We start from the raw sequence: 14903 nt of genomic DNA on the forward strand, positions 1-14903 counted from the left end.
AGCTCCTGCGTGGCACATGCCACACCCAACTTCATGTCCCCATTAGGGTGGACTGCACCCACCCCACTGCTGCGTTCCCCAATCCCAGGTTGACCATGCCAGTGTCCCGGCTCCTAGGGTGTTATGGGGGATTGTCAACAATATCTGCAAAATACAAGGCATTGTGCATTCTTTCCCTGGGTGAACAGATAACCAAGGCACTCTGTGAGGGCTCTACATGTTGGGGCCTCCTCACTCAGCAAGGGGATCCAGCTCAGGCTTCCAGCCTCTGACTGGCAGGGGCCCTGGCCACATCACCCTGGTAGCATATGGTAGCATACTAAGCATAGCAGAGTTGGAACATGGGCTGCTGTGAAGAGTTGCTCCATACCCCAATCTTTTGTTTTGCTATATAGTCATTGTCTATGCACTGGAACTGAACTTTTTAACACAGGCAAGGATCCTTTGTCAGAGCTGTCCAGAGTCCAGCCCTGTCTTATCTGAGGAAGACAGGCAGTGACAAGGGAAGAAAGAGCTCACTGTCAGCAAAAGGCCTGCAAACTGGGTAATTTCATCTGTCAGACAACTCTTACTCTAGCCCCTTTCTTTCTATCCTGCCACCCAGGGGTGGGGACAGACCCTTCCCACCTCAGAGATTCTGTACAGAGGTGAAAGGACATAGCTAAGAATAGTCCACTGGGCTGTGGGAGGATCTGTGGCATGCTCTCCTCCCAGCCTGAGGACACAGCAGGAGCTGGGGGAGGTATTGCAGCAGTGGCTCTGGGAAGGGTGGCAGGCTCCAGAGGGCTCTAGTGTCCCTCTAGTGGTCTCCCATTTTTTTTTTTTTTTTTTACTTAAAGCCTGCTGTCTCCCACATGCCTGTATCTCCAAGATGTCCCCACACTTTATCCAAAGCTTCCTAACCTTGCTAGAAGCCGATCTGTACATGATCTTCACTCTTGAAAGAATCCAGTCCCACCTTCAGGGGTGTCCAAGACCCCAACAGACTCAAGAGTCAGGATAGTGACACCAGTCCACTCCCAGAGGACAGAATGACACCTTGAGACCTACTAGCAACCCCACTCCAACCTTGCTACTAGGTTCCGGTCTCACCTGAGGGATGTTGACAAGCAGACTGGTATTGGGGACATTGGCGACACGGATGAGTCCCTGCTGAATGATCCTCTGTCCCTGAATTTGCATGCTGGGCACTGAGGCACGGGGGGCTAGGAGGAGAGGTGGTGGCCCCGTGGAGGAATGCTGTCTAATGTTATGAATCTGCTGGGAGACAGGAGACAAGAAATGCCACTGAGACCAACCAACCCTGGCAGGCCATGGAAGGGCTGGACACCAGGCCCCATCCCAGCACACACGCCAAACTCACCTGGGCCCCTCTGACAAGCGGCGGCATGACTACTTGGGAACTGGCCTGTGGTCCCAGCTTAGCAGACACCTGCTGGCCACCTCGGACCAATGGCGGTGGGATGATGCTGCCCGGCATTCGAGCAGAGGAGGTCTGTCAATGACATTGAGGCCCAAGATCATGTATTTGTTCTTTGTTTCTTAGAATTCCTTCTATCTTTACATAGAAGACAGGTTTGAGCCACTAGACTAATTTATGTGGTGGGCAGGGCTTAGTTAACATGAGGCAAGGACTCTAACAATGAAGCCACAGCTCTAGGTTGGTTACTGTTTTAAGGTAACAAATTAAAAACCAACACACAAGCCGAGCCGTTTAATCCCAGCACTTGGGGAGGCAGAGGCAGGTGGATTTCTGCCAGTTGTGGCCAGCTTATCTACAAAGTGAGTAATTCCAGGACGGCCAGGAATACACAGAAATGTCTCTCAAAAAACCCACTCTTACCAAAACACCAAATAAAAAAAAACAAAAACCTATTCAACACACAAAGAAACAAGTATTAGCCAAAATACCTATTTGTTGTACACATGGGCCTACCAAGAGCCATGGGCACCCAGGGGAAGGAGATGAAGGTGTAACAGAGCTTCCAAAGCCTGTGGGCAGAGGCCTGAGCTGAGAGGCCTCAATAAAGTCCACTGAAGAGTGTCTGTTTGTTCTACTCTAGCCATGCTACTTTCAATCTTACTGGTTGATTACCACTGACCATTATGTGACATTGATAGTAGCCTGGTATGGTAGGATAGTTTGGGGTACACATGACACTTCAGTCCTTGCCTGTTCAATTGGAAGGAGGCCCCATGCCACTTTATTCAGAAGGAATAATCAGCCTTTGCTTCCACAGGACCAAAGCTGCTCAGGAGCCTAACTATAAATAGTGGTGGTGCTAGTCAACAAGCAGAAGGATACATACTAACCTGAAGTGATGTCTTGCTAGCAGGAATGTTCTGGGTACCCCGCACTAGAGGGGGAGGGGTGGTCACGGTGCTCCCTGAGGAAGCTGCAGGCTATAAGACAGCAGAGTGCATCAGCAGGATGTGGACAGTCTTGCACACACCACCCTGTAATTATCTCCTCTTGCTCCCTACTACTCAGGTACCCCGTGGGTTGGGGCTCTGCCCTGGAGCAACCCCTCTAATCCTGGGATGCCCAGATTCTGACAAGGCTCTGAGGTAGGCAGAAGACATACCTTCTGCACAGTGGCTTCCTTTTGTATTTGACTCTGCCGTAGCTTCTTCAACAGGACCAGCTTTGCTTCCTCTAGCCTCAACTCCTCCTTCAACTGCTTGATCATCCGCTCTCGTTCTTCTGGGCTACTTTTCTATGAGAGTAAGAGCATAAAATTGGGGAGAGACTCACTTAGTAAGAGATTCTGCAAAGCTGGGGTGGCCGGACTCCCATGCATGGGCACAGGCCCTACAAATTCTCACCAGGAGCGCCTCAGTGCTGGTGTCCTTCAAGGCTGCTGTGGTCAGCCCATTCACCCTTGGGCTTGATGGCTGCTCGCTGTCAGAGAGCACGATCACATCAGGTGAAGGAGGTCTCTTAATGTCACTGTCAGACAGAGGTAAGGGTTAACAGAGCACTCAGCCCCTCCCAGCCTCTCCCAGATGCTCTTTGTCAGCAGCTGCCTCCTCTTGCCACCTACATCATGCTCATCCCAACTAACCAGTCACTGGGGCGGTCAGCCTGAGACCATGTGCCTTCCTGTGAGTGCTTGGTGCATCACGGATACTGTGGAAAGTGCTACTTACTCTACTGTGGAGCTAGATTGCAGGTAAACATACCGAGCTGCAGATGGGATGTGAACACTCTGAAGCCAAGGGCTCCCCCGGGATTCATACAATAGGAAGCCCACCCCTCCTTCAATCCAATCCCATAAAAAAGCCCCAGAAAACCAAAACAGCTCAGTGGCATGCTGTTGGTCTTTGCTTTTCACCTTACAAGGGGACTTGGGGCCATGTGCAGAAGCACCTACCTAGGACAGACATGGCAAGTGGCTGCAGTGACTTTGAAACTCAAAAGAGCCATTGTCTCAAGGGTCAGAACAGCTCTGCCTGAGGATAGCAATGCTGTCCTACTGGCTACACTTTGCCCTCTGCCCCCAACTCTGCATACTCCTCCAAGTTTCAGAGGAAGCCACACCACGCAACACCCACCACTATCACCCAACCTTCTAATACACATGGTGTGTAGGAAGCTCACTTTCCCTGTGAACCAACAGCCAAACAGTCCCCTAGGAGCTGGGTTGTGGCAGGAGCTGCCAGTTATCATAGTTCCACAACACTGAGCACTCTTTCCACATTCCCTAAAGGCCAGGCACTGAGCTGCTGGCCCAGCACAGTCTATGTCAGTTAACCCACACAGGAGCACTCAGGACATTGGACTTCCCTCTTTGTAAAGGGTGTCAGAGGGCGTACATTTGTTGTTTTTAAACCTCAGGACCAAATGTACTGTAGTTGTACCACAGGGGTGGGAGCAGCAAATCCTAAAAAGGCACTGTGCATAGAAGGCACACTACAAACTGCCCCTGGATGTGTACCTCCAACACCCTTTGAGAACTCATCTCCCATATAGCTTGTAGAAAAGCAGCTCAGTACATGTCCACTAGGTGACACTGTGACACAGGAGACAAACATGGATAAAGTTAATTGGCAGTCACAACACAAAGCTGTTCCAGAGGTTTGTACTAGAGTGAGTTGAGTCACTTACTGAAGAGCCTCTGGACCCCCATAGCCATTAGGAAGCTGGTCAGAGGCAGACTGACCAGCCAGATGTGGCTCTGGCTTCCTGGTTCCACTCAGAGGCTCATGGCAGCTACACATAAACCCTGACAGTGGCTGCCAGGTTGTCAGGCCAGAGGTAAGGTAGGACAAAATCTGAAGACCCAAGCCTAGGGTCTACAGAGTCTGGGGGTTGTTGAATATCAGGCTTTGGTATCCCAGAAACTGATCATTTAAGAGAGACCCTGGAGGGGCTGGAGAAATTGCTCCATGGTTAAGGGCAGGTTCAATTTTTTCTAGCAGCCACATGACAGCTCCTAACTCTCAGTAACTGGAGTTCCAGGGGACCCAAAACCCTTACACAGGTACACAAGGAGAAACACCAACACACATAAAATAAATCATTTTTAAAAAAATTGGAGACCCTGGGCAGCTCTCTCGGGTCTCTTCAAACACTCCAGGCCTGTCTCTCTTGGATGATGGCCCCATGGGCCCTACACTGGGCAAGACCAGCTTTCAAGATGACCTGGCAGCTCTAACTCCAGGCCCATGGGCTGTGCACACCATCAACCTCATACTTTGCAGCAGCAGAGGCCCAGCCTGGCCCTGTAGATGTGGTATTGGACAGAGCAGCCAGGTTTGAGAGGTACCCAGGATTGAATTACAGACCAGGACTGGGCTTCCTGGGCATGCACAGACTGAAGAGCAGTCAACAGTGGGGGTTACCTCTTTTCTATCTTCCTGAGGTAGACCTCTAATAAAGCTTGAGATTTGCCCCAGGGATGAAAAGAAAGTAAGGCTGGAGCGGAGACCATCCTGGGCTGAGGCCTCCTTGGAAGGCAGCCCTGACCATTGTGATCTCTGACCCAATCTTGGGCCCAAACTAACCAATAATACACCTCAGAAGTGATGTCATTGCCAGTGATCACTCAGCATCCCAGCCACAGGCAGCCTGCAGTGAACTTCCTCTATGCTAATCAGGCCACCAAAAGGTCATGTGACAAAGGCATTTCCCTCCTTGGTCATGTGACCCTTTAACTGTGCCTTCCAACGTGAAAACCATGGCAACCGGGCAGTTCTAACCGGTTTGTGACACACAGTCTTCATTTTGAGAAGAGAGGTAAGGGTTCAGGTGCTATCAGAAAATGGAGGCTCCACTCACCCTAAGGCCCTTTCTGTGCAGCCTCCAGAGGACTGTGCCTGTGTCCAAGGCACCCAGTCACCTGTGGTCATTTCTCACATACAGAGGAAACCACAAGCCCAGCTTGTTTCCAAACTGAAAAACTTTTCAAATCTCAGGTTTTAATAAAAGTTCCTTCAAGATTCTCTGTCCTTTTCTAAACAGCTTTTAATTAAGGAATAGTTAGTCACACATGGATCAAATAGCAATAGGCACTGGAGAGATTCTAATAAAAGAATAAAACACAGCAAGAGGAGCATCAAGAACGGCGTGCAGATGGCTGTGTCACATGGCCAGGCAGTCTGGGTCAACTGCTTTATTAGGAAGCTGTATGAACTTGTCCTGCCTGCCCATGTTGAAAACATACTGAAGCACAATGTCACTGGCAAAGACCCCTGGAAACAGACCAGCCTGGTCATCAACACCAAAAGCTCTATTTCCTACCAGGGAGTCTGCAGTGTCCTGCAGGGTAGCTGACCTCTTACCCTCTTGCCAGGGGAGGTGCTCAGTTCCTATCCATGTTCCTTCAACCTGATGTAAGGAAGGAGTTTCATGGAGGAAATACAGAGTTGGCTTTGGGAACTGGACCTCTGTGGTTCTCAAATGAGGCTTCCTGGGGCCCGGTTCTCCCAAACCTACATCTTCTTGGTACAAGTATGGCAAATATGGCTCTGTCCTTAGAGTTATGGCCCACTGGAGCATACAGGATACAGGATAGAAGACAAGTTCACAGGTGGGAACAGAATGGAAGGACTAAAAGAAAGCCCTAAATTTATTTATGGGGAAGTTTATCCAAGAAGTCCTACAAACCCTAAACATAAAGCATTCCTATGCACCTCAAACTGCAGAAAGTCAAAGAAAAGGTTTCCAAATAATGGTTATCCAGACCCACACTGCACAAACAACACATCACCTAAGGTGAGAATCTGTCCAGAGCCTACAGCCCTAAGCCTAAGACACCTCACTCAGGACCAGAAGTCCTCTTCAGGGCCAACACTGGGGCCCAGCACAGCTAAAGCATAATCCACCCACCTACCCTTCTATACCCAAACCTCAACAGCCTCCCTCCCCCTCAAACTCCCACTCAGTGGCACATCTTTCTCTGACTCACAGGAGGGATTCCCCACCCTAAACCTATATCTCTCACATAGGTGACATAACCTCAGGTCCCAATAAAGGCACAGGAGGATCAAGGCACTAAGCTATGCAGATCCTAAATAAAGTGCTCCCACCAGAGCCGGAGCCAGAGCGATAGACTCACTAGGACTGAGTAGGCTGGGGTGAAAGGGACCAAGGGGCTTCTTTCCAGAGCCAGGGGACTGTCCCCCAGTGCTGTCTCCTATAGGCATCAGCAATGTCCTGTGGAGAGAAGCACCCACGAAGGCTGTGGGTTTGAGACTAAGGGACTGGCTGCTGAGTGCCCCCACACAGTAAGAGACAGCAGGTGGTCCTGACTTCTGCTTCTTGAAGGATACCACTTATCCTCTACTTCTCTCAGGGTCTCAAAGGCTCAGATGTCTCAGCAACAATCAGAGTAGGAGTCACACTGTCAAGGCAATGGGACAGCATGAGACTGTTCTGTTCCCCAATGTTCACCTAGGAGTGGCTTTGCTGGTCCTAAAGGACCTGTTTCCACCTTGACAAGATGTGGCTGTCTGGCCAGGCACATATCTTCAGTCCCAGCACTTGAGAAGCAGAGGCAGGCAGATCTGAGTTCAAGACTAGTCTGGTCTACACAGTGAGTTGCAGCCCAGCCAGGGCCACACACACACACAAAAACCTTTTCTCAAAAAAACAAAGGTAGGGCTACATGCTCAAAGCCAACTCTGAGGTTGGTGTAGCCTCTTATATCAGGCCACAGTGGCTACTTCTCCAAATCTGACAGGCCAATGTCCTAGAGGTTCAGCAACACCAGACTCCCCACAGTTATGCTGACAGGTTGTAACCCTGTGAGCTGGACCACAGAGGAGCCCTCTTGAGACTTTCCATAGGGGGGTGGGTGGGAAGGCACCTGTTCAGGCTTACAAGCTGACAAAGGATGTGAAGGATAGGAGGATGGGGTTCACTGCTATACCCTGGGTGATTTAAAACATGATCTGTTTACTTAGGATTCCACTGACATCTAGGGTCTGAGTGAAAATCTTGCATGTATGGGCAGCTATTGAACACCAAAACACCTGGGAGAGTTTAGCACTGCTGAATCCCTGAGCCAGATCTCAGCATCCTGGTAGCTTCTACACAGGCTTTCAGAACACTGGCTCAGGCCACATGATGTAGGACAAGCCCACTGTCTGGGAGGACAGAAATGGGTTTGGCCCGTGTCAGCCATTGTATGTGACTAATGGAAACCCAGGATAACTGACATGGGACCAGCAAGCCCACACAATGCCAAATAGTAAAGCATCAACACAGCACTGCTTCAAACCACTAGAGTGGCCTATGTCTCCTTCCTTAGACTGTCCCCAACAGAGGACAGTCACTGGGACAAAGCAGGGAACAAGAAGGAAAGCAGGAGAGGAAATGTCCCACCTCAGTAGCTCCCCACACAGGGCAGTGGAGGCAGCCTTCTTTTGTCAACATGTAGGACAGGCTGAGTCAAGCACACAGCAGACCAGAGCTGCAGGATAAAGGGTGAGTAAGGAGTTGCACCTGGAGGGTCCATGGGAGGCCTGGGGTGCCTCTGTTTAACAGGTCACCTGCAGTGCATCTGACTTGACGCTAAGAACACTTACACATTCACTGTACTACTACTTACCCAAACACAAACCCACTTCTAGAAAGACCTACCAGAGAGTTCCCACCCCTGAAATAGTTTCTGTATGTAGCCCTGGCCGTACTGGAACTCACTCTGTAGACCATGCTGGCCTTGAATTCAAGAGACCCACCTGCCTCTGCCTCTGAGTGCTGGGATTAAAGGTGTGTGGCACCTTTAACACTGGGCACTGTTCCCCACAATAACCCAACAGCCCCTGGGCTGAGTATTCAGACACCTCTCAATGACCTTTCTTACCATGTGGGCACAGGAACAACTCACATGGATTCTCTCCTGCCCCCCACCCTCTGCCTGTTGCTTTCTCCTTCAGGGACCCTTGTAACAAGAATAGCCCAGGCTGCCTGTCTCGGGGTGAGCAGTGAACAGATAGGCATTTTAGAGCCCACTTGCTCCTTGCCAATCCTTAGCATCCATCATCACAACATCCAGCTATAACCCAGACATCTGGCTGGGATGCAGAACATGTGCCACCTTTCTACCACAGAGGTAAGCAGTTGCGCTGGGATTTTTGAGTGCCAGCCACCACTCTTCCTGGAGACTTTAGCTCCTTAAAGACTTCTGCTCTGGAGCTCCAACCTAGTGAGATACAGGGAAAGAGAGCACATGGCCTGTGGGGCTGCATCACAGAGCAGCAAGGCTAGGTGGTACCCAGCCAACAATGCTGCCTCCTTCCAGGCAAGGGCAGTGAAGAGCAGCTAAAGGTTGTAGAAGCTGCTGGGGGACCACAGTGGTATACTCATGGGTTCCCAAGGAGGCCAGAGCAACTGGTACCTTGGAAAGCTTAAGTCCTATGTACTTGGCTCAGAAACACAGTAGAAGCCATCAGTAGGAAGTTCCACAACCACAGAACTGCTGACACTTTACAGTGGCCACCCATGTCAACCACAGTGTGGCATTCCTTATTAGCAGCACTGCCAGTGTGCAAGGGAAGACACCAGTCATGGCAAGGCTAGGTGACTGCTCAGGGTTATTCACTGCCCGGCAAACAACTTGGGAACCCCCAGGGATGAAAATGCCACTGTGGGGGTGGGGTGGCCCACATGGGCTGCTCAGGAAAACATGTGCACAAGGAGAAGCTGGTCCCACACACTTACTGTCACTGAGGCTGTCATGTCCCATATGTGTAGTTACACTCCTCTGTATAAGCTAAAGCCCTGGACCACGGGCAGTATTGATAACAGTACCTTAAAGTAGGTAAGAAAGGGATAGTGTAAGGATAGGGATATAGCCCTCACACTTCATCAGTTAAACAGGAACTTGTCCTACAGTAGTCACCAATTGACTGTCAGAGTACTGGGCTAATTTGGTTAGGGGGTGGTACCCAGAACCAAAGGGAGAGATCCAGGCCAAAATCATCCACCACCACCCCTCAGGAAGGAACACATACAATGTCCCAGCAAAGTAGGAGCTGGACCTATAGCAAATATATGTAATCACACCTCCCAGACAAGAGGCCAGCTTAATTGCCAGCAAAGCAAAACTGGCCTGCATTCTGGGGAAAACTGTAAGGAGCCAGTATAGGCACCACTACAGCTGCCTGGTATGTCCCTTCAGACACCTGAGGTTCAAGGTGTACTCAACCCAGACAAGGCAGGATGAGTCAGTGTGTGGACAGATGTCATGATGCTTAGTGGCCCGACCTGTGGGACAGAACATCCATTTACCACAGGAGCCCTGAGATGTGTTCTTTCAATGCTCTGTGACAAAGGGGACAGACAGATGAAGCAGTCCTGTAGTGTGACATATGCAGTTTCCTGGATGAAAAAAGGGGGAAGAAGACTTGTGTACCTGTAGGCACTTCTCCTAAAAAGATTAACACAGAAACCATAACATCACAAAAAATTCCGGGTGCTGATTGAGACTAGCAATTAAGTAGAATATTCTGATGAGCAAAGTTTTAGAAACATGGACTATGTGGGGTTCGGAGCCCTGCCATAGACACCAGTGATGGGGCATTTGGAGTTTCTCTGTCACTACAGAAATGAGTGTTCTACCATTCCAACAGCACTACCAATGCACATGTAAGTTCATGAGCATTTGGGGAGAATAGGTTCAACTCCCAGAAGGAGAATCCTACAAAATCAGAGTAGACAGCTCTCCTTAAGGAGGCGGCAGCCAGAGCCCCACACTCTAGCACAGGATGTACAGTGGCTTTTTTTCACAGGACATGGGTAAGAAACCAACATGCTAACCAGGCAAGAGGCTCAAGGTGGGTGCCACCTGCAAGTCTGACAATTCTGATTACCCCAGCCTCACTGCCACCACAGAATATCCAACCCCGATGGAGGGATAGCAACAGAACACCTGGTCAGCACATCTCAACACTACCCTGAGGGGTGGAAGGTATGGTGAAGACTAAACACCACTTGGGAGCCTGGGGCAAGAAGAACAGAGACTGGGATGGTGAATACCTGTGAAGCTTGATTCACTATGTGTGTCAAGGACCCCAGTGATCTATTCACAATGGAGTACACAAATAGGCTTTGCTAATACTCAAGGAAAACTATGGAGCTAAAAACACTGATCAACAAGGTTAAGAGTGCTTACTGGTTTTGCAGAGCACCAAAGTTTAGTTCCCAACATGGATGTGGCAGCTCAGAAGAACTTAACTTCAGTTCTAGGCATCTGATGCTGTCTTCTGACCTTTAGCACCAGGCACACACATGGGGCAATTATATACATGCCAGTAAAACACATAAAATAGAAAATAAATAAATAAATAAATAAAACTTACATTGGAAAAAAAAAATGTTTCTTTGGGGTTAGGTGTAGTGATTCACACCTGTAATCCTAGCATTGGAAAGAAGCTTGGACAGGAGGATTCCAATGAGTCTGAGAACAGCCTGAACTTCAGAGTCCATCAGTGGTTTCCACACACCCACAGGACTACCATCCTCCCTTGGTTCCGCAAATGATGATCTCTTGCACATACCTCCATCCTAACAGCCACCACCAAGCACAGAAGCAAAGAAAGGGCCCAGCAATAAATTATTCCAAGAGATTTACTAAACAGAGGTGATCACTGACTTAAGATTTTTGCTTTATGGTAACAGAAAATCAGGAAGTATATCGACAGCCCCCAGATGCAAACACCCCTTGCTCTGTTGGATGGATTCAGTAATTTTCAGCTTAATATGGTTGAAACACAACCCATCAGCCAGCCAAGGAGCATAAAAACACCATGTATGCTGCTACTTCATAGGCTTATTACAGTCATCTTTAATTCAATTAATTACAATTTTTAAATTTTCTACTACATTAGACATCCACAGTCATTCCACAAATCCAAGTTGCCTGGAGCCATCAGATCCCTGGGGCAGGTGTGAACCGCCTATCATGGGTCCTCTGGAAGCAACTACTGCTCTCAGCTGCCAAGTCTCCAGCTTCCCCAGTCTTATCATCCCGACATGTCATAATCTGTAATGACTTTTACTCTGGCTGCAAAGCTGTGTTTTCAAATGTAAGCCACTTCTAGGCACGGTGGCACACACCTTTTATTCCAATACTACGGAGGCAGAACTAGGCAGATCTCTATGAGTTCAAGGCCAGCCATAGCTACACAGTGATGGTCATTAAAAAAAAGAAAAAGTTTAAGCTATACGCTGGTGTAGTGACATAGGTCTGCCACCCCATCACTTTGTAGGTAGAAGCTGATCAGAAGTTCAAGGCCTTCCCTAGCTACAGCCCAGGCTACATGAAACCTTGTCTCAAGTTCTTGTTTTGACAGCACTTATACTAAAACTGGAACAGTAAAGATATTAATTAATTAATGCAGCTTCTCTGCACAAACCTACCAAGTGTTCCAAACAGAAAGCATGCGCGCACACACACACACCCTATGATGACTTGGAATTAAGGATGGGAACATACAGCAATTACTGGCAAGTCTCCCACCTCTCTAGCCACCAGACACCACTTCCTCATCTCTCACTCCTGAGGGAGTACAGGGCCTTCTATGTTGCCACGGCACCTGCCTGAACCTCAACCTCAGGGAACTCAGCATCTCCCTGGCATTGCATGTCCTCCATCCCTCAGGTATCTGGGGCACATCCTCTTTCCAGTCTTTCTTCCAGAAACACTTGTCCTTATAGCACTATGAAAAGTCTTATTCTGTGAGACAACACAGAGACAACAGGGCTCACCCAAGGCCATGCGGAACCAAGACACAACACAGCAGGATTCCCAGCTCTTCCTCTCCACACTATCACCCTTGGTTTATCTTCTTGACAATATCAACATACAACCCAGAACCCTTCCTAGAAGGCCTGCCATTATTTTCCTAAAGAGCCCTTTCATGGACTAGCACAGTCCACCTTCTGGTGATTTCTGTTGCTGTACCTGGGGCCACCAAACCCTATAATGCCCTGGTACCCACTCTTGCTTCTTAAGAAGCCTGCTCTATACACCAAACACTCTTCTTCTTCACTCTGCTCTCCCATCAGGACAGGAGGCAGGACTCCCTCAAGGAACACCAGGCCAGGAAAAAAGCTACCAATTAAAAGCAACAAATGGAGCTAGAGAGACAGTTCAAATGTTAGGGGTACTTGATGTTCCTCCAGAGTATCTGGGTTGAGTACCCAGTACCCACATGACAGCTAATAATCACCTATACATCTCTAGTTCCAGGGCATCTGACATACTCCTCTGGCCCCTATGGACACTAGGCACATATACATGGAACACATACAAACAGGCAAACAAGTCTGGGGTGGGGGGCAGTGTTAGCACACGTTTAATCCTAGCACTCAAGAGGGAGAAGCAGGCGGATCTGAGTTTGAGGCCAGCCTGATCTACAGACTAAGTTCTGGGATGGTCAGAAAGAGAGAGGAAGAAAGGGGAGACAGAGGAGGAGGAAGGGAGGACAAAAAAAAGATAGGAACAAGAAACCCAGTGAAAAGAGGCACAAACTGAGAAAGAAGATGTAAAAGGCCATGAATCTAAGTTCCGAAAAGCAGAACTTGCCTACCTGATAGCTATGACACAAGGTAGCCTGTGGTCTTTCCTTTAAGGAGGCATTCCTATCCTTCAAGCCACCCAGTGTTCACTGAAGTCCAAGTAGTGCACAAAATTACAGAAAAAGGCAACAAGTACCAGAATTCAAGGGCGCTGTGGATAAGCAGAGAAGTCAATCAAGGTGGATAATGTTTGAGAGCCATCCAAGAAGGAACACTTACCCTCAGACCAGGAGCACAGTATAGGACACAGGCTTCCTGACAGGGGCTACAAGAGACAGTGGTAGTGCCTCACACCTTTAATACCACACTTGGAAAGCAGAGGCAGGTGATCTATAGAGTGAGTTTCAAGACAGCCAGGGATACATGGAGAAAAACCCTGTCCCAAAAACCCAAAAATTTGAGGTGATAGTCAACACATGTACATGTTGAGGCTGTATCAGCCCAACATTTGGGTCACTGGGTGGCAGGCCTAGTCTACATTCTAGGGAAGATGATGTCTAACCTGTCCCTATGCGTGTGGTTTACCCCAAAATGCAGCTTATGATGAGCAGTCACTTTTCTCTCACAGACCTGGCCTTGCACTTCCATTAGAGCAGCAAAGTGACAGAGGAAGACCTGGAAGATACATGCAGGTCAACGGACCTAGTAGCAGAGTCCATAAGAAATAAACTGCCACATATACTAAAGACCTGGACATTTGGGGGGGGGGGGGAGACAGCCTTCAGCTTCTTTAAGATGACTGAAACACACAGACCTCAGGAGCCGGCCATCAACTGCAAGCATGGAGCAAGAGCAAGGTTGGTCACTGTCCATATGTAAGGAAGGAGGGGGTGCTACTGAACTCAACTAACACTACTCAGCAACTTTGAGGCAAGGAAGGCAGATGACAGGAGGGTAGAAAGTGTGTGGCACTGTGAAAGGCTCTTCCAAAGGCTCTGAGTGATAGGTGCTTTACCTTGTCAATTCACATGTATGTGCCTGTCAGAACTCACTCATCACAGAGCAGAATTGGAGAGGCTCTGCTCAGACAGTATGCTTCAACAGAAGCCTTGTGTTATGTGCCCACAAAAACGACTACGAGACTCTCTCGTTTCTGCTGTCACCAGCCACCAGGAGCTGGGCAGTTTCCTCTACCTACACTGCCACCACATGTAGCTTCACCACAGGCCCAAAGGCACTGGGCCCCAGAACACAACCACATCCCTAGAGCATAAGTAAGCCTTTCCTCTGAGTATGCTCACCCATGGTGTACAAGCATCTGTGGTGTGTATGCACATGAATGTGAAAGTCTGGAGTTTACTTAGAGTGTTCTTTCTTGTTAATTCTCCACTTGCTGCATTGAGGCAGAAGTCTTGCTGAACCCGTATCTGCCAACTTAGACTATTTTAGATAGCCAGTTTGCTCTGGAGGTCCCATCTCTGGTTCCTGAGCGCTACAGATAGCCATTTGGCTTGCCCTGCTTTCATATAGGTTCTAGGGAACTCAAAATCTGGTCCTCAAGCTTATACAGCAAGCAATTTATCCATTGGACATCTCCCTAGCCTTAAACCTTCCCTTTTTCCCTTTTCTTCTTTTGAGATAGGATCACGCTATGTAGACCAGCCTGGTCTCTAACTCACAGATCCACCTGCCTTTACATCAAGTGCTAAGATTAAAGGCATGCAGCATGCCAGGCCCTTTCCTCATTGCAGATCGATGGTGTCTTTATGAGGTGGCAAGTCCAAAGTTGCCTTTAACCTCTGTCCCAAGCAGCCACTAGTAAAATGCATTACAGTAAGGACCTGGCCTGCTGGCCTTGGCACCATGCATGTGCTTTGAGGCCTAACCCATCTCTGCAGAGAAGGCAAGGCAACCCACCCCACCCTCCCCTTGGCAC

The 14903-nt window shown here is 48.9% G+C and overlaps 1 protein-coding gene across 9 annotated transcripts in view; it reads right to left on the bottom strand.

The window, feature by feature from the left end:
* Gatad2a (GATA zinc finger domain containing 2A) overlaps positions 1-14903 on the bottom strand; it is an 89802-nt gene that overhangs the window by 5703 nt on the left and 69196 nt on the right. For 4 of the 9 annotated variants that reach the window (XM_051178049.1, XM_051178046.1, XM_051178048.1 and 1 more), the window contains exons 2-6: positions 2827-2950; positions 2586-2717; positions 2314-2403; positions 1364-1495; positions 1093-1260 (exon numbers count right to left, since the gene is read on the bottom strand). In XM_051178049.1, the coding sequence (XP_051034006.1) occupies positions 1093-1260; positions 1364-1495; positions 2314-2403; positions 2586-2717; positions 2827-2950 (646 nt within the window). Of the gene's footprint in view, positions 1-1092; positions 1288-1363; positions 1496-2313; positions 2404-2585; positions 2718-2826; positions 2951-14903 lie in introns of all 9 variants that reach the window. The other 5 variants (XM_051178042.1, XM_051178043.1, XM_051178047.1 and 2 more) reach the window with 3 other exon arrangements.

The sequence above is a fragment of the Phodopus roborovskii genome, unplaced genomic scaffold (genome assembly GCF_943737965.1).
Source record: "Phodopus roborovskii unplaced genomic scaffold, PHOROB, whole genome shotgun sequence".
NCBI lineage: Eukaryota > Metazoa > Chordata > Mammalia > Rodentia > Cricetidae > Phodopus > Phodopus roborovskii.